The 20,063-nt window shown below is 45.8% G+C and overlaps 1 protein-coding gene across 5 annotated transcripts in view; it reads right to left on the reverse strand.

The window, feature by feature from the left end:
* Window positions 1-20,063, reverse strand: part of LOC100658036 (protein FAM222B) — a 90,444-nt gene that overhangs the window by 20,039 nt on the left and 50,342 nt on the right. For 3 of the 5 annotated variants that reach the window (XM_064271478.1, XM_023556206.2, XM_064271479.1), the window contains 2 exons: window positions 13,690-13,811; window positions 4,510-7,358 (listed from right to left, as the gene is read on the reverse strand). In XM_064271478.1, coding sequence (XP_064127548.1) covers window positions 5,749-7,358; window positions 13,690-13,771 — 1,692 coding nt within the window. In that variant the 5' untranslated portion in view covers window positions 13,772-13,811 and the 3' untranslated portion in view covers window positions 4,510-5,748. Of the gene's footprint in view, window positions 1-4,509; window positions 7,359-13,689; window positions 13,812-20,063 lie in introns of those variants that run through there. The other 2 variants (XM_010596457.3, XM_023556207.2) reach the window with 2 other exon arrangements.

The raw sequence follows: 20,063 nt of genomic DNA on the forward strand, positions 1-20,063 counted from the left end.
AGTGCCTGGTAGATTTGAACTGCCAGCCTTTTGGTTAGCAGCTGTAACTCATTAACCGCTGCACCACCAAGGTTAGTAAAAAAACCCGTTGCCATCAAGTCTGACTCATAGCAACCCTACAGGACAGAGTAGAACTGGCCCCATAGAATTTCCAAGGAGTACCTGGGCAACTCAAACTGCAAGCCTTTTGGTTAGCAGTGGTAGCTCATAACCGCTATGCCCACCGGGGTTTGTTAGGCCCAACTCTAAAGGCGGGAGGACCAGAGAAGAGCTGCAGCAGCTCTGCTGGTCGCCCTCTGGTGGCCGACAGGGAAACCACACCAGGCTTTGTGTGGAAGACGGTTTCCTGCTGCTGCCTACTGGTGGTTAGATGGCAAGTGCAGGGTCTGGACACTGTATAAAGCAGAAGTCCCTGATCCACCCCACACTGGACTGGTGCCTTTGCCTGCAACAGGTCTCTCCTTGGTCTAATAATAATAGCTACCATTCACTGAGCACTTTCATGTGGCAGATACTGCTAAGCACTTAAATGCATTATTTCATTTACTTTAACAGCCAAGTGAAATAGCTTTTATCACCATAGCAAAAGGACCTATTTCAGTGGGGTGTAGTGAAGATTTAATGAGACAATACATATTCCTAGCACAGCATAAGTGCTTAATGAATGTTAGTCTAACACCAAAACCTGTCCACAGCCTTCAAGGTTACAAGGCACTTGGGTTTTCTCATCCGTGAGCTTATTTGCTTTTCATAGAGGCCTCAGTGATTATCCACATGTTACCCAGGAAAGAAAACCAAAGAGATGGATTGACTGATCAGTGAACCTTCAGCTGGTATGGGGCAGGACCTGGATTCTGTTTTAAGCCCCAACAATAGGTAGATAACAGGTTTGGATTCTCACTGCTTTTGGCAAGTTATTTAGTTCCATGGGGCATCAGTACCCTCACTGGTAAAATGAGAGCAATCCTGCCCACCTCCTAGACTTGTTGAAAGATTAAACGAACTAATGAGCACAAAGTACCTTATCCCTGCCTAGCCCTAGAAGGGGCCCAATGGATGGGAACTGCTATCTAGTAAGGGCAAGGTTCAAGGGCTGCATGGAGTTCCTGCCTTCAATCCTCCCACACAGAGGCTAGGGTCAAAAATCTTTATAAGAAGGTGACTGGAGAGGACCGACCCTAAGACACCCACACACCCAGCCAGGGGACTCTTCACCAGCCCAGTCTTTTCAGAGGGTCAAAGTCATGGACCTAGTGGGACATGGGGCTCTGGCTTCCTTGCTGACAAAGCAGAAAAAAGCTCCCTCACCAGACAAAACCTGTCTTGGTAAAAGTGAAGGCTGGAGACTGGGTAGGAAAGGGAAAACCAACCCACAGTCTCTGAGGAAATGCCTTCCCCTTCACTCTGGCCTCAGGCAACACAGGTGGACCCACCCTTCCAACATCCCAGTTTTCTAAGAAAAACCAGACACTTTAGATCAAGCTTGGCTCCCTCTGCTGCCAGGACTGTGCCACTGCACAGTCCCAGGGGGCACATTCACATGGAAGGCTGAAAGGTGCTTCCTAGACTTGTGTGTACTAATGGGACTTTGCAGTCAACCCCAGACACAGACAGGCCAGGCCACTCATTTGAAAACCTTTGCAGGCAGTCATTGCTTTCTGGAACTCACAGGCCAGGTTCTGCATCCAAGTGTGAGCTGGAGTCCCCAAGTGTCCACCTCAGGAGCCTAGAAATCATTCAAGAGGCAGAGCTGGATTCCATCACTTCGGCTCATCTGTTTGTGACCTTAGACTGACCGCAAGTCTCACCTGACACAGGCAGGAGGAGGCAAAGCACTTTCACAAAGGGGCACCCCACAGAAAAAGGCATACTGAGAAGGGGAGTGTGCTCTGAACTCCATCAGCATTCGGGGAGCTGATGCTACCAAGGATCTCTGATCCCACCTTCCCTGAATTCCACATCCTTTGGAATTTCTCCTTCCCTCCATCACATCCTAGCCCAAATCCAAACTCGGCAGAAAACGGTGGGTAATTCAGATAGTTCTTTTAGATTTTTTTCCCTGCAGACAAAAGGGGGGAAGTTCTCTAATAATCTTAGCATGTGAGAAACAGCTTCAAATAACGGACCAGTTTTCATGTTACACATTACAGCAGCTATTACCTTCTCTGTCAAAGGCCCTCAGAAATTCCAAGGGCTGGAGGTGGGAGAAGGGAAGGGAAACATTAAGTCTTAGGTTGACTTATCAAACCAGATCCCCTTTTCTCAAACATCAGCAATGAGAAGCAGCAAACCATACGTAGCCATGTAATCCCACACCAAGCCCCTGGCAGCCCTGCCCCGGTAGAGGGCTCCTAGGTACCCTCCTTGGTGGAGGAGTGGGAGGAGTTGGCTTAACCCTACAATCACCAGAGAATCTAGTCTGGGATAATGGACCAGGGAGGGCTTCTGAGTGGGATGAATACTATCATGAGCCTCCCCCTTCTTAAAAAATGGGGAATTATCCCCTTTCTAGCCAATGAGACATGTTAGAAACTGTCAAAGGAAAAATCACCTCAAACATTCACAGCATTAAACGAATAGGACAAGGCCAAAAGGTCAGTTTTTTTTTTTACTGGTTTATAATCTTAAAAACCCATCACACCCATAAACCACCACAGGTGAGAAAGTGAGGGAGCTGGAGAATGAATGCTACAGTATGTGGACAGAGTGGGCAATCCAGGTATTCCCTAAGGGTATGTGGGATGAAGGCAGGTAGTGTGGACAGGAGGCCCTGGCCTGGACCCTTATTGCTGGCTGGGGGTTGGCTGGCGGAGGGGGAGGGGTTCAGGCTGAATTAGGAAACATCTCACACCAAAGGTGAGGGCAGTGGGGGTGGGGGAAACCACAGTACATTATCCATGCAGACTAGGGGTGGGAGTGAGAGCTTCAGAGACGCACCCCCTACACAGGAAGAGATGGGTTTGAGGTTCTCTGACTTAAAGCCCCCTAGTTGGTGTCTGGTCCAATTTCCTAAAATGGCAGCCCACCTTGCAGGGGGAGGCATTGAAGAAAAAAAATTACAGCAAAAACATGTTTTGGAGAGCAAGCGAGGGAGAAGGGGAGATAATGGTGCTCTTTAAATTTGACTCAGAGAAGCAGGAATCATCGGAAGGGGACCCTGGGTGAGAAGGTGGCTAACACCCTGGGAGAAGGCATTGCACCAGAAGCTGCTGGTGCTCCTGAGGGCTCAGGGACAGGGAGGTACCAGTGTTCACAGATGGCAGGAAAACAATTGGTAACAATAAATTAGGACTTCACGTTGCTATCATTTGGCATAACACAATCAGGCATTTTTTTTCCTTTTTAAATATAAGGCAACTTGCCAACACATAATTTAAAAACTGGTCTTCAGTCACATTGCTTCAGATCACTAAAGAATTTCTGGCTAAAGAACAGTGGATAGTATACTAAACAAAATCCAAAATCTTAAATAAGAACATCAATTCACATTCCCCAGAGACAAGAGGAAAGGTAAGGGCTTAACTCTGTATAAAAAAAAAAAAAAGGCCAAGGATGCATCTTTAACAGAAGGGCACAAAAATTTACAACGGAACAACCTGAAGTTACAGAAAGTTTTAAATCTCTAGCCAACTAGTTGTCATCTGGGAATGACATGTTGAGCATGGAGTGGGTGGGGGTGTACTCTAAGAATGGGCAGGGGCAGGAGGGGCTGTTTCCAATATAGGCCCGTCTCCAGTGTTGAGAACCATGCTCATTTGGTAAAGGAATAATTCAAAGAGCTTAAGGCTTTGTGTTTTTTGTTTTTTTTTCCTCTTTAAACTTGAGGGGCTGTAACAGGAGATGGCTAGAGGATGAATGTACCTGTGGGGCCACTCATACACAATGCTACTCAAAACCACACTACCTTCAGACAGAAACATTTAAAACTTACAGTGTAGAGTGTTATGGATTGAATCATGTCCCCCAAAAATACGTGTTGTAAATCCTAACCTCTATGCCTATGGTGTTGGCAAAGAATATTGAATACACCAGGGACTGCCAGAAAAACGAACAAATCTGTCTTGGAAGCAGTACAGCCAGAATGCTCCTTAGAAGCAAGGATGGCGAGACTTCGTCTCACTTACTTTGGACATGTTATCAGGAGGGATCAGTCCCTGAAAAAGGACATCATGCTTGGTAGAGGGTCAGCAAAAAAGAGGAAGACCCTCAAGGAGATGGACTGACACAATGGCTGCAACGATGGGCTCAAACACAGCAATGATGAGGATGACGCAGGACCTGGCAGCGTTTCGTTCTGTTGTACATAGGGTTGCTATGAGTTGGAACTAACTCCACTGCACCTAACAACAACAGGCCTGTGGTTATAATCCCATTTGAGAATGGGTTGTCTTTGTTATGTTAGTGAGGCAGGATTAGTGTAGGGTGTAGCTTGAGTCAATCTCTTTTGAGATATAAAAAGAGATTAAACAAGAGAGCAAAGCAGAGATGGGGGAAGAGAGATGCCAAGCCACATGAAGATCGCCCAGGTGCAGAAGCTCGAAGAGACAAGGACCTTTCTCCGAAGCTGAGAGAGAAAGCCTTCTCCTAGAGCCAGCACCCTGAATTCAGACTTCTAGCCTCCTAAACTGTGAGAAAATAAATTTCTGTTAAAGCCATCCACTTGTGGTATTTCTGTTATAGCAGCACTAGATAACTAAGACATAGAGCAATATTCTTAGCCAGTGTAGAGAGAACCAAATGAAAAAAAAATTTTTTTTTTTTTTTTTTTGGTGTTTTGAATTTGACTCCAATGTGATCATCCCTTACCTACCTAATTCCTCAAGTAAGGTAGTTTTTTGTTTTCTGAGAGGGGCTGGGAGATGAGGGCAGCCGGGAAGCTAGGAGAGAAGCAATAGTGAGAAAGAGAGAGGTACAGAGGATGGAGTGATGCAGCCACAAGCCAAGGAACATCAAGGAACGCTGGCAACCACCAGAAGAAAGTGGGAAGAGATGAAAGTTCTTGCTGGGAGCCTTAAGAGGGGTCATGGTTCTGCCAACACCTTGATTTTGAACTTCGAGCCTCCAGAACTGCATTTACCTAGGGTTGGAAAGGGGAAACCAAGATGCCAATACAAAGGTATTTTTTTCCATGTCTCAAGGCTATGGCCAAGTGTCTGCAGGATACCCCTGAGGTAAAGGGGAGCAAGGACAAGTGCAGTGGCACTGGGATCAGTAAAGATGCAAAACAAAGCCTTGAGGGATGGACAGGAGCTGAGAGAGGAGATGAAGACAGGTCAGTTTTGATTTGAGGTCTTTGGGTGAATAAGAATTTGGCTCCCAGAGGACTTGGAATATCTGCTTCTTAGTCCTAGAGAGAGAGACAGGGAGAGGCCTAACTTTGAGGGCTGGGCACCTACACCTACCTCACCTTAGAGCCCTTCCCTCAGTCCATACCTCAGTCCGATGTGAAACAGGTAGAGGTACAGGAAAAGACAAGAGGAGGCTGCTGGGAGATGGGCATGGTGGAGGGACTGACTGATAAGCAGACAGTGGAGAGAAGAGCCTGCTGGGGCTGGTAGAGGGAATATGAGGGCCCAGAGGACCCACCTCTGCCTTCAATTAGATCCCGCCAAATTCCCTTTCTCAGACATCTAAGAATGATCACACTGGAGCAGTAAAAATTTTTTAAACTATCCAATTACTTAAAAGTAAGACTAAACCTAGCTGGGTGATGTATAATGTGTATCTTGTGGAGGATACCAGGGCTACCTATCTATACCCCGGGTGCTGAATATGAAGACTTCGACTATCTGTGGGATCAGGAGCACGGCTGCCAGGGGCACGGTGGGCCTTGCTCAGCATGGCCAGGCTCTGTTCTCGGAAGCAGGCCTGTTGGAAATCCCCACTTAGGTAATCCACTGTTTGCATCAAGCTGTTCTGGCTCGCCACTGGACCGCCCCCAGTCGCTGCTCGGTAGTGGGCCCCAGCAGCCGCCGCACAGTCGAGGGGTGCACCTGTGGGCTGCCCACCATGGAATGGCATGGTGAGGTCCTGAGACCCTGAGCTGTCGCTATTGGGAGTGGGCAGAATATTGTTCCACAGGGGTTGGAAGTAGTGACCATTGGGATAGGCCAGTGGAGCTGCCAGGCCGTTGACTGGTGGGGATGGGGTTGGCTTCTCCAGGGGTGGCTTCAGATGGAAGGACTGTGCCAGGCAGAGTTCCTGCGGGTAGGCAGGGGCCTTGCCCACAAAACCAAGCCCTGCCAACTCACGTCCTGCCGCATGCTTGCCTGTCAGGCCAGCGGCCGCCGGCGTCCCACCAGCCTCACTGCACATCTGTTGTAGGTGGGCCAGCTGATGCTGGTTCCAGGCGACTGACTTGAGGTCGCTAGGGTAGCCAGTGGGGGCTCGAGAGATGCCCGTGGGCAGGTTGACAGGGCCTGTGACAGGCAATGCGGCTGTAGCCACATGGGTGTGCTCCATGGGATTGACCACACATGAAGGCATTGGTGTGGGGACGCTGTGGGTCGACACCCGGGTGCTTGCATTGATGAGCAGACTGCGGCTAATGGGGCTGGGGTTGGCGATCTGGCCCTCACACACTGAGGTAGTGCTGATGCCTGCCCTCGTCTGGCAAAACTGGTTGATCTGGTGCACGATGCTGCTCAGGTCCGGGGGCTGGCTGTGCTGCAGAGTGGCCGCCATTGAAAGGGGGATAGTTGAGGTAGACACGGTCACATTCGGGGGGGCATCTGAGTCTGGCATCTTTCGGCCTCCATGTAGCAAGGGGTTGGGAGGGTGCTGGAGGCCCTGGTGAGCCAGGGCCTGAGGATGGACCAAGCCCTGGGTTTGTGCCATGGGCTGAGGGTGGCCCAGGCCCTGAGGCTGCTGGAGGCTCTGAGGGTGGGGCAGCGCCTGGGGTGGCGCGATACCCTGAGGGTGCTGCAGCGTCTGGGGAGTAGCATGGGCCAGGGTCTGTGCATGCTGCAGGGCCTGCTGACGGGCCAGAGCCTGGGCCTGGGGGTGGGTTAAAGTGCTGGGTGCCACAGTAGCATAGGGTGCCACTGGGGGGTTCATGATGACCTCAGGGAGCAACCGAGCTCGGGTGCCGTCAAAGTCCTTGAGTATGCTTCTGGCTGGCACTTTGACAATGGCAAGCAGGCCTGCCTTGGTGGCAGCCTGAGTCGGGTAGGGGCTGTAGCGCTGGGCTGATGTGTCGAGGCCGTTCACAGTACGACGAACGTGTTTCCGCTGGGGAACCTTCACACTGTTGGGGAAGATTTTTATAGTCAGTGGGTTGTTTGCGACCTTCTTAGCATACGCATCCAATTCGGCTGGGGTAGGATAGTGAGCAGTTCTCATTTTCTGTGTAGTGTCCCCTAGAGAGAGAAGGGGGAGGAAAGCAAAGAGGGAGAGGGAGCTCATCAGTGCCAAGCCAACTAGCCCTTCTGGATTCCCCTTCTGAGGGTCTGGGGTGGGGGTATAACTAGGCTGTCATCCCTAGCCTTCAGGCCCCACAGTAACAAGCACTGCTAACATTTAGTAAGGACTTATAGTATGCCAGGCCTTGTACTAAGTGACAGGCTATCTCAGTGAATCCACATTACCACTTTAGGAGGCAGGTCCTATTAGAATTTCTACTTTACAAATAAGATAACTAAAGATCAGAATGGCAAAGCAATTTTCAAAGTCCCAGCTTAGAGAGTCAGAACTGGACCAATTCCCACAGAGATAACCAAGAGTTCTTTTTCCCCTACGTGGAAATGCAGGGAACTGGAACTCTTCTCCAGCATCTACCAGCCCGTGCCAGCCTGAGGGCGTGAAAGTTCTAAGCAAGGTTGCTTGTCAGGGCACTCTATAGCCCCTCAGTCCCTCCCGCATGACATTCTGGTACAGATAGCACTCAGAGTGAGTATGCTGTTGTTTGCAGTGGTCAGTGAAGCATCTGCTTTTCCTTTTGCCTCAGCAGCAGCTGGGGCTCCATGCCCATTGGGTGGGCATCCTGGCACAGTAGACAGGATGCTTCTTTTTTAGGAGCAGAGGAATAAGCTGCCAACATCCTTCCCCTAACCCCATGTCACAAGTTCACTTGTGTTTATGGGGTTACTGTATGCCTGACTGGGTGAAGATCAAAAGACTATATTTATTTGCTTCTGGGGGATGACAATAATGACATGGCAGCAGGGAGAGAACTGAGAAGAAAGGATTCAGAGAATCTTTAAGTCCAGAGAGCCAAAAATCATCTATATTCGGCCAATGTCAGCTGTCACTTTCCAAAATGAAAAGAGGAAAAACCTGCCTTCCTCTGGAGACTGCGGAAATACCCACTCAATGTGGCTCATTAAGGTTAACAGTCTCTTTGTTCCCATCTCCTGTAGCCTCCCATCAGGGGGCTCCAGCGGATGTCAGGCTGCCAGTCAAAAAGCAAAAGGTTCTGAGAACAAGAGCTCTTTAAGAATGCCAGGCTCCTGTAAGGGCTCTATCTCACTCTGTTCTCCCTCTCTCAGAAGGAGGGGCTCCCTTGAGTACACACAGAAGGTGCTTAATAAATGCTTGCTGAATGACTAAGTACACTAACTGTCCAGAGCAGAAGGAAAGTGATTTGGCTGGGAGCCTAGCTCAGCTAGCTGACTCCCTCCCTACTTCCTCCCCTTGCAGAAGGCAGCCAGGACAGACCAAGGATTAATCTGACTGAAAGCCCTGCTTGTGGCCCCAGCTGGCCTTGGCCCAAAGGAGATCCCATTGAAAGTCACATCACTGGGCATCAACTGGAACAGAAGTAGGCTAGTGAGTTAGCTAGAAGGAAAAGGGCAAAGCTGCCTTCGTTTGCTGACACTGCTGATTAGCTGGCAGCAAATGCTTAGAAGCTGCTCTTAGAGGCAGGAAAAGGAAGTTCAAGTCCAGGAGGGCAGAGAGTTGGTTCTACACTCAGAAAGGCAGAGCTGAGCAAAAAGGGTACAGAAAGGAAAAGGTCTGTGCTTTCAAACACAGGCACAACACCTTGTACTTGGTAGACTCGCCAACATATTTAAGGCTCTGCTTTATTTACTGAATACAGAATAGACACTCCATAGATAAATGAAATGTGTGTGAGATAACTGATTTGGGGAAGGTCTTAAAAGGATGAATGAGATGGTGACAGCAAGGGCAGGAAGGAGGGGAGGCAGAGAGAAATGTTCTCTCACCCACTAGGCAGCACCACTTGGGTGATCAAAGCCCAAAGAGCAGAGCATGAGTTCTGCTTTGTTTCTTATAAGCCACTGACCCTCAACGGGCCTCAGTCTCCATAAGCCAGGGCTACTTTCTGAACTTCCTTATATTCTCCTGGGCAAGATACAAAAAAAAGTCTGGGATCATTGAGAGACAGTCCCCCAACTGAAGGCACTAGAATTCCGTAAGAAGCTGTCCTGGTCAGCCATTATAATTAGGTGTCTGAAGGTCAAAATCATATGACACTCCTAGCAGGGTACCTTACCCAGAGCAGGTAAGTGTTTTAAGTATGGTAATGCCTGACTGAAAAATGGGGCTTCAGCTGAGTAATGGGGTCAGAAGTTGCTGGGTTTCAGTACAAAAAGGAAATGGAAGGTATGTCACTGGGTGTTCCTCTATACGACCCCCATATTGGTGGGTGAGAGAAGCCCACTTCTTATTTGAAGGCCAAGTAAGAGAGAGTGGTACAGTAGATTGTTGGAAAAAAGAGGTCTTTTGATCTTAGACACTGCCAACTCTCAGGTTGTTTTCTAGCAGAGGCATAGGGGTAACTTGGCTAGATTCAGGAGTATGGTCCCAATTCCTGGAACTGGAAGCAATGAGACACTTATCCACATTGATTATAGTCTTCCTTGTCATGCCTACACTGCTGTTGACAGTACTGATAAGAACGGTCAAATAAGGAATCAGAATGAAAGGGAAGTGAGGGTTGGGAGGGCAGACACAAGGCTACAGTATCTTTGTTAAAGAAGAACCTCAAGAATGAAATGAGTATATTGGACAAGAAAGAAGCCACACTCTGGGAATCCAGCACCACTCACCACTCAACACTTTTTTTATCTCAGTCCCCACACAGGCACTCTGCGCCTGCCTTTCTTCTGTAACATCTTCCCCAAGGTACACAGCCAATACAGAAACCACAGCTTTGTAAGAAATGTACTTAAATATCTTATATCAATGATATCATTAAGAGACACTAGGCAGTGTAGAGAATAAAGTATTTGTGGTTGGAATGAAAGTTAAAAAGATATGGATTCAAACACTGCCCTCATCATCTAACTACTCAATCTCAGTCATTCATTTATAAACAGGGATGATACCTGCTCTCCTACTTCACAGAATTACTAAAATCAAAGAGATTCAATGAACAGGAAAATGCTATGTGAAGAGGCTGAGAGTTGACAGTGCTGATAGTATTATTCAAGGACAGCAGGCTTGCCTGAGTCTGGCCACAGACAGGACAAAGCAACTTCAGGACTCCCTGCCCTTGAGTTTGGTAATTAAACAGAGCAGAAGGCATGGTTGTCTATTCCAGGGACTGGATGGGGGAGGGGTAGAATGTTCTTGAATCTGGTGTTTCCCCATGGAGACCTCCCCGTCATCCTTCTATTTTGAAGACCAGAAGATGTGGGTGGCTCATGTGGCAGGAGCCTACACCTGCAGGTAGAGAGGCACAGGCAGTGCGTTTCAAACACAGACTTTGGAGTCTGACCCCAGTGACAGTCCTAGCCCTGTCAATGAAGAGTCTATGTGACCCTGGCAAGTGACAAACCCTCTATGCCTCATCTTAGGAAAGATAAAAGAGTCTCTCATACAAAGTTATTGAGAAATGAATGAGAACATATTTAAAAACACTCAATACAATGCCTGGTGCATGGTAAGTACTTAACAAATAAGGTATTGTTTCTAATATTTCTGTGAGTTTATCAAATCATTTGGCAAATTCACCATTTCCAGGCCCCTCCACTAGGGGGCAGATAAGCACACAAAGAAGCAGTGAAAAGGTAATTCTGACATTTGTCCCAGTCCCCAAGGCTCTGCAAAAAGGAGATCAAAGTTGTTGTCTGAAAGGTGGTTTCAAGGACCAAGGGCCTTTGGTTATTTCAACCACTCGCAGTCAATATTTACTGAGCCACTACTACATAACTGACCCTGACGTGTGGGAAAACAGGAGCAGAGGCTTGGGGTTACAAACCAAAGAATGTACAGAAAACACATTCTCTGGGCCACTGGGAGGCCATGAGTCAGGGGAAAACACAATTTGGAAGTACAGAGCTCCAAAGTGGCTGTGGACTCTCCAAGCAAGTCACATCACAGAATATACAATCTAGAAAAGCTCTAGGACCCCAAATGTGGTCTTCTGCCAAGTGCAAGATCACATGATTTTTAAACCATCCTTCAGTCAATTACATATCTAGGATGCAAAATTCATTAGTCTCCAACACATATAGAAAAGGAAGGAAGAAGAGAAAACGTTAGCGTTCAATGCTATGATTCTGTACGCATGGCAGCTGAAGCCTGGGGAGAATTAGCCAGATCACTTGCAGTGCTGGGCCAAGAACCCACATATCCCATCTCCTGACCCCTGGTCCATCTCTCTCTCCTAACCCAAGTCAACTCTTTCAATACAAAGCACGGCAAGCTATAAATATCTATACCCTATCTCCACTACACAAGATACTGAGCTCTGCGTTTCTGGCAACACTTAAGACCCTCCCTGAGGAGGGGGACAGGGAAAGGCTAAGCAGAGGGATCACAAAACTGGTTTTATAGACTCTATAGCTGATGGGCCTGGGCTCTGAGCAGTTGCCTGGCTGTTGGTTCCCAAGGAGACGGCTTATGCCCCATCTCACCTTAACTAAATGCTTAATATTAACAGCTATCAGTCACATGACAGTATTTTTTTCTTACATATTGGTGGGGGGGGGTGGAGAAGAGAAGGGAGCAGGCTCAAAAACACCATTAGCCTCTCTCCCTCTGCAACAGGTACACTTGAGATTAGCAACAAGAGAGGTGGAGGGAATCAAATACATTGTTCCCCAAATGGACAGGTAAACCTGAAACCAGGGAAGAAGAATATCCCAATTCTTGAATCCATATTTGGGGACAATGGTTGGTAGATGCTATTTGGGGGCTGCTTTTTGGAGGAGCTTTAGGGTTGCTATGTGTTGGAATCAACTCAATGGCAATGGGTTTGGGGAGAAGGGAGTGGAGACCCAATGTCAACACCAAGATGAAGCTGCCAATTTGCCTCTCCTCACAAATGGCTCTTCCCTTGATGTCACATCTCTGTCAGAGTATGTTAAGAACCCAGAAGAAAGAAGCTGAGCTTCTCTTTGTCATCTTATCATACATCTCCAAGTACACTCCCTCTCCAGTTCTCTCCCTGGAAGCCCAGAATCAGGCACAATGCAATTAGCATGCTGATTTGGCTGGCCGGGGAGCACATACAATTTCATCGCTCAATCATAAAGAAAAGGCTGGGGAGAAAGTTGATACAGCAGAGTTTGCCTATTGTGTTAGGCAGCTGCAGATTTCAGTTTTGTCATTACGAGGAGCTGGCATCATTGGCCAAATTCCAGAACTAGCCAGGCTCTGAGTCTTACTCTCTCTCCCTCAAAGAAAGAAAAGTCAAGAGGCTATATACCATTTTTAACTTCTGAAGATGATCTCATCAAGTAGGAGTCAGCAAACTATGGTTTATGGGCCAAATCTAGGTGCTGTGCATCTTTGAAAATAAAATTTTATTTGAACACACAGCCATGCTCATTCATTTGCATTTTGTCTATGGCTGCTTTCACTCTCAACAGCAGAGCTGAACAGTTGCAGCAAAGACCATATGGTATACAAAGCCAAAAGTTTGCTGACACCTGTCATAGAGGATTCCGGCAAGGTGCTAAAGCATACTTTTCTATTAAAGAATAAACCTAGATGCCTCAATGATTTCCCCTTTTTACTCTGAAAGGAAGGCCTATTTCCAAATTTAGGGCTGTTTTTACACTTGAAGGTATCAAATATGGTAATGAGACAGGAATGGAATCTTTTTCTTGCACATCATGTAGTGTAAGGGTAGGAGGTAGGGATCTGGGAAATTACCAAGTATAAAGCCCCAATTCTAGCCAGTTTAAGACGGGCATCCAACAGACAGCTCTCAAAAGTTCAGTCTTCTGAGAAGTATCAGCAGAATACACCAAGGCAGATTCTGAGAAAGCTACTTTCCCATCCCTTCTGCAGGTGAAAGCTCCTTTACTTGCTATGAACTGAAGTCACACTGGCTCAGAAGGCAGAGAGCAAAGCCAAAGGGAACTGTTTCCATGGTAGAGTGCACTCAGAGAGTTCAAAACAACAGAACAGTAAATAGTTTGTTTCAGAGATACAGTAATTTTTCTGGACTGTGAGTTTTCTTTTGATTCCTCATGAGAGTTCAAACTGAAATACTTTTTTGAAGGGCTATCTAAAGCTCCTTCTAACTATGTTGCTCAACAGAAAGGTATCAGCAACAACTAAAATTAAGATGATATACACTGGGGAATTACAGTATTTAAGAGGATTGTATCTCCCACTGCAGAGCCCTTCAGCTGTGTTCCTGCGGTCTCTGCTGAAGAATACCCCGGAGGTACCAAAGTTCAAGGTCAATGTATCCAGATGTGTCCCAGGGCCAGATCAGATGGATAAACAAAATAAGGAATCACATCCCTCCCTGGGCTCAAGGTTACTTACATTTCTGAAGTCCAGTGTTCATCTGCGTGTGAGAAAGAAGCTGAAAGGACAGGTCACCTGGCCCTGGTAGACAGGCTAGCATGGCAGACTGGCATCAACACCACATGGGGCAGTCACTCACACTGTAATGAACAAAACAAAAACAAAAAAAAAAACAAGGTCATGGAACACAAGGCTCAATGAAGGTATCAGGGACATTGGATATGAGCAGTAGAGGTCCAAATTTAGGTAAATAAACAATTTAATTAGCAGCAAAGCATCCTAAGAGGCAAAATTACTGAAGTTGTTAGGTGCCATTGAGTCAATTTTTGACTCATAGAGACCCAAAATGACAGAGAAGAACTGCTCCATAGCGTTTTCTAGGCTGTAATCTTTATAGAAACAGATCATCAGGTTTTCTCTCCTGCAGAGACACTGGGTGGGTTCGAACTGCTAACTTTTCAGTTTGCAGCTGAGTGCCTAACCACTGCACCACCAAAACCAAACCAAATCCATTTTTGTCAAGTCAATTCCAACTCATAGTGACGCTATAGGGCAGAGCTTTGAACTGCTGACCTTTTGGTTAGCAGCTGAGCTCTTAACCACTACATCACCAAGGGCTCCTTAAAAGACAAAATTAGCCACTGTTAAAGCAAATTTTATTTGTGAGGTTCTGAGGATTCACCTTTCTTATGTTCTATCACACAATTAGACCTGGACCCAGAAAAGAAAGGGGGAAAAATTCATTGCTTCCAGAGTAAAGGCAAGGAGGTGGCAGACTGGCAGCAGCTCGATTTAGGGCAGTGACCCTGACATTATGTAATTATGACCTGGGTTTCATCAGTGATGTCTACAAGATACATGCAATCCAAGTAAGCAGACATCAGTGTGGCCTTCTGTAAGGAAGGAAGCCCTGTCAACAATGTAAGCTCCTTGTGTACCAAGGACTGTGCTTTTTTTCAAATAAGTATAATGCAGTATAATAAATGAACTTCCTTTCGCATACTGTTAATCCCAGAAATCAGGGTGGCATATTAAGGCTTTACATCACAACAAAAGAGGAGTCCATGAAACCTCTTCATTTTCCTTAGAGGGCCCTTCTTAGGTATGTGAAACTACCCTGTCACAGTGAGTATCAGAGAGCTCCAGCTTGCAAGACCAGGTAACTGAAAAGATACTTTGTAAAAGAGGCTGCTCAACTGTGTCTAAGATAGCAAGGGCAGAAAGAACTGAAGACTGAATGCTTCAATGAGAAGAGTTCTGGCACGGATTCGATCATTTTAGGTTCTCTGGTGGGTGGGATAACAGAATGAACAGTGTGCCAACTGTAGTGTCTCAAGAAATACAGTCTTCTGTTGGGATCAAAAAACTGAGGTACTGCTTACAATCCTTTCCCTTGTGAATGCTGATCTCTACTTAATAACCTATCCCCTTTGGTCCTAATATAACTAAGGGCAAACACCAAGGAAGAGAAGAGAATTACAAATACTGGAACCTAATATTGTGAAATGGGCTGGATTAAGGGCATTAGTGAAATTTTCTTAATTAGGTCTCACAACCCTTCTTGGAGATAGGTAATAATTTCACTTGTCATCTCATCGTCTCTAGCCTGGGTTACTACAAAAGCCTCTAAATGGGCTCTTTGTTCTGCCCTTTCCCCCATCACCCAGGCTATTTTCCACAGAGTAATTCATTTTTTTAAATTGAAGTTACATCTGCTCAAAAATCTCCAGTGACTTCCCATCTCACTTAGAATAAAATACAAACTCCTACCTAACACGGCCCACAAAGCCCTCTATGATCTACTACTTCTCTGACTTCATCTTCTAACCTCCCTTTCCCTACCTTGCTGACTCAACTTCCAGCTAAAGTGGTCTCCTTGCAGCCTCTCCAGTCAGTCAAGCACACTCCCACCTCCCACCACTTATCCCTCCCTCTGCCTGGAAAGTTCCTGCCCCAGATGTCTTTCTAGCTCCTCACTTCATTCAGATTTCTGTCGGAATGTTACTTCCTCAGAAGGCTTCTTTGATTTCTCTATCTAAAACAGCACCCCATTTCCATTACTCATAAAAACCATCAGTACAACCCGTTTTGTGTCTGTCCCCACTGCCCTTGAGTTTATCAGGACATCAACTCTTTGAGAACAAAATACTTGGTTTGTTTTGTCTACTGCTACGTCTCGAACAGTGCCTAACACTTAGTAGGTGCTCCATAAATAATTATTGACTGTATAAATATCAAATTATTAATTGCTTGAGGTTTGTCATATAATCTATTTAATGATGGCAGAGTCAGGATTGAAACCCAAGTCTGACTTTCTCCAAAGGCTGTGCTTACTCTCCAACTCCAGGCTGTCACAGTTGGGAGGGTGGAAACAGTAGTATAGAGAGACAGTGGCAGGTTATAAGGTTCACAATGGCTATGACTTAGAGGCAATTTAACATATACACACATACATATGCTAGTAACAATCCCATTGTACCTTTTGAAGGGGAAGATATATAAGAATGCTAAATCCAAGGTAGATAGAATAGAGACAACTTTATAAAAGAACCAGAAAAGTTGGAACACTAAGTAAGAGTGCTTTTTTAGCCCACCCTGTCGGCCTCAGTCACATGCTACAGGCTCCCTGAAGTACTGCTTTTTGTTTTTGGAAGCTGACAGGTCTATAGGAATAACTGAGGAAGGAACCTACAGTCCTATTGTCACCTTTAAGATGTTTCATCACTGTTAAATGAAAAAAAAAAGCAACATATAAAATCACATATTCAGTATGTTTATCACATGAAATAACCACTCCTAAAAAAATAAAAAGAAATACTCTAAAGCACACAAAACATGAACAGTAGCTATCTGAGGCAACTTTTCTTTATACTTTGGTATTTTTATAACTTTAAAATTGAAAAAGATGTTAATGTAGAAACAAAAGCCCTCAAACCTTAAGGAACATTCCCATCTGGGTAGGTGGGATGCTGTTATGATGGAGGTGCACGACCCATTCACGCATTTGTCTCACAGCTAGTTCTCCTTGGGTTACTCTCTACTCCCCAACTTGTAGAAGGAGCCTGTCTACGAATGATTACCCCAGTTTCTGATACACCTATTAAATCCTGATGCCTGCAATTAAAATGAGACAAATGAGGGTGTATGGATCCTAAGAGCTGTCTGTAACATACTGCCCCTCAAGCTACAACACTGGATTTCTACAGGGAGGACAGAAAGATAAATCAACTAAATTGTGGGAAAGAGACATTAGTGGATTTACTTGACAGCAAATAACCCGCTGCCATTGAGTCTCATTCTGACTCATGGCGACCCTGTAAGACAGAGCAGAACTACCCCCATAGGGTTTCCAAGAAGCAGCTGGTGGATTCGAACTGCCAACCTTTGGGTTAGCAGCTGAGCTCTTAACCACTGGGTCACCAGGGCTCTGACAGCAATTAAGGGAGCAAAATAAGAGGTGAATTCCTCCAGAAATATTCCAGAAAGTCAGTTTTTAGTTTGGGTGGGAAGGAGTGCATCAGTAAGAAAGATACCACAGCATGGGTCCCTCCATGACTATATCCCCAACAAGAACCCAGCAAAGTCTAGAATATTCGAGCTCTTACTGGCATCATCTGGAATGCTAAGAGTAGAGCCCCTAATTTGTGGCCCTTTCTTTAAGAGTTCTGGGATCCATCTGCCATCCTTTCCAAGTTGGCGTCTAGTACTAAGAAGGTCTCCAAGTCCCTTGATCAGTTTCACTGAAGTCAAGAATCAGGTTCTGCTAGGGCGAGGGAGGCAGGAAATAGACTCTGACTGTGGCAATGTCACGGGGGGTTGTTATCAAACAAGAAAGAAGCAACTTCCCTCCACAACCCACTCCAGAAAGCAGGGATGTGCAATATAAAGCACTCTTCTGGAGGTCTGGCAGCTGAGTGCAGGCCTTTTATCTAAAAAAACGTCAAACCGCCCACATATTTTGATTACCATCTGGCTTTTTCTTGAACATAAAACCCAATATAATTTTGCAGCTGATATTTCCAGAAGCACAATTAAGACCCAGAAACCAACACTCGCACTCCCTTCTGAAAGGGACTCAAAATTCAACTCCTGACCTCTGGACAGAACCAAGTAGTCACCTGGAACTCAAGGCCAAGTAAGCTGTAGACATCAGAGGGAAAGGCGAAAAGATCTCCTTGGCAGAGCCTGGATGTGAGCTCTCAGCCAGCTTTCCTACCGCCAGCTGGTATGCTAGGAGGTCTGCTACCTAAGTGGAGGGATAATCAGCACAGAGCTAAGGTGTTCAAGCTCTCTTGGGGCATCTGCACAAGTGCCAGCATTTCCCAGACTACTTCTACTTAAGGAACAAACCCTTGTCCTCACTGGGAAAATTGTAAAGTACTTTCATCTCTGCTCCTCCCAGGCTCGCCTCTGTTAAAAGACTATTAGAGGTTTTATTAGATAGAGGTGTGATGTCATATTCTCTGCTTTCCTGGGTGGCATCTGATAAAGGACCATCTCTGCCTCGGGGTACATCTGGGCCAGTAAGAAAATGATGGCTGTGTTTGTACTGCTTATGCTTAAGACCACTGAAGGGCAGGGAAAAGAGGCAGAGAGAGACTCCTCTTCATATGTTTTTTTAACGGGGAAAAGGAAGCGAGAAGGTAAAGTGCTGGCAAAAGAATATTTGTGGCAAGAAAAAAAAAGTAACACCAACCCAGTGGTCTAGAGAGCTTACTTCCCAGCACAGTCTCATCACCGAGAACCTTGTGCCTTCCATTATGTCTTTGCTAGTTCTCTCTCCCACTTTCCTTCCCCCGCAACGAAACCTGCTTCAAAAAAAAAAAAAAAAACTCACCCACCTCCCTGCCCAAAACCGATCGACTAGTCCAACTTCTGAACCATGCTGCGGTTCAAACATTTTAAACTGGGAGTACTGACATCTCTGAGACACCAGGTAAAGAAACAAAATGTTATGTCCCTTGCTATTTGACTCCAGTTTATAAAATACATTTAACAGCAAAAAATCCAGAGTACATACGTATGATTGAGAGACTGTGTTAATTTAATTAAGAGTCATTACACCACTAACCCTGATTAAGTTTTCTCATTCATGAGCCAAAGGCTTACCTAAAAAGACTATTGTTGATAATGACAGAAAAAAGTTTCTTCCTACCGCTCCTGGGGTCCAAGTAATTAGCTTAAAACCTAAGGGGAGACACCAAAATACTGCTGAGAAAAATTAACGGGGCCAAAGATGCCAAAAACCGCATGTCTATCAAACCAGACTGCTAAATCTGTCATCTCTTTGTCAGTTACAATAAAACAATTTACTCGGCAGGTAATTTTGTCAGCCATGGTAACTGAATTCCTAACTAAATCCTACTCTTCACTATTTGCCCAAGCTGAGTAACTTTCAGCCATTGCTCAAAAGCCTCTTTGTTCTCCACCTTTAACCCAACAGGGGACCTGAAGTCACTTGCAATTATGACCTCAAACTCTAGGCTGGGGAAAGAGCAGGGAAGAGGGATGGATGTTCACTCTGGGCTTACTTTTTGTTGAAACCCCAGAACTGTACCTGCTATAAACCATCTCCATGTTGCTGAACATGTGGTCCTCGGGGTTTGGCAACTTACTCCGAAAACTACCTTCAGAACCTGTCACATCAGGTCCTCTTCCTGTCCTGTTCCCACCCCTACTCTGACCTCTACAGGGCACTTTCTATGCCAGGGCTCTCTTCAGCAAGGATACTGTTCCCTGGATCCTCTTATGTAACTCACCTTTGACCCAGTGCTTTCTCTTGAATTCTGTTACTCAGGTACGAGGAAGGTATTTGCCCTGGACATTCTAACCTCTCAACTTAAACGTGAGCTTACTAAAATCAAAATCTGTCTTTTAATTATCCTTCCAAGTTATAAGGTCAGGAACAAGATTAAGATTAGCCATATAAACGAGATGTTTAATAAATATTACCGCCTCACAGGCCACCTGGCATCTCTCACTTTCAACTCTTTTTCCATGCCTGAAGGATACTACATAAGTTAGTTAATCTCAAGTTCTGGAACCGATTTGAACACCTATGTCCTTGAAGCACATGGATACAAGTACTAAGTGTGTGTGTGTATGCGTGCACGTGTGTGCACATGCGCACAGATGTACATATCTTCACTCTGGGAGTGAGGGGATAGAGAAGATGAGAAGGCCCAGGTACTACTTTAGTACTTTAACCTCTATTAAATAGAAATCAGTGTTCTAAAAATTGCAAATACAGGCTCTGTTCGTTTGGGCAGCTAAATTAGAACTTGCAATGTTCCATTATGGTATGTAATAGGCCTGAGTTCTCAAAGTCCTGTCAGGAAAGGAAGTATTAGGGCTGGGTCACTGAAACTTGAGGTGAACCACTTTGAAAAGTG

The sequence above is a fragment of the Loxodonta africana genome, chromosome 18 (assembly GCF_030014295.1).
Source record: "Loxodonta africana isolate mLoxAfr1 chromosome 18, mLoxAfr1.hap2, whole genome shotgun sequence".
NCBI lineage: Eukaryota > Metazoa > Chordata > Mammalia > Proboscidea > Elephantidae > Loxodonta > Loxodonta africana.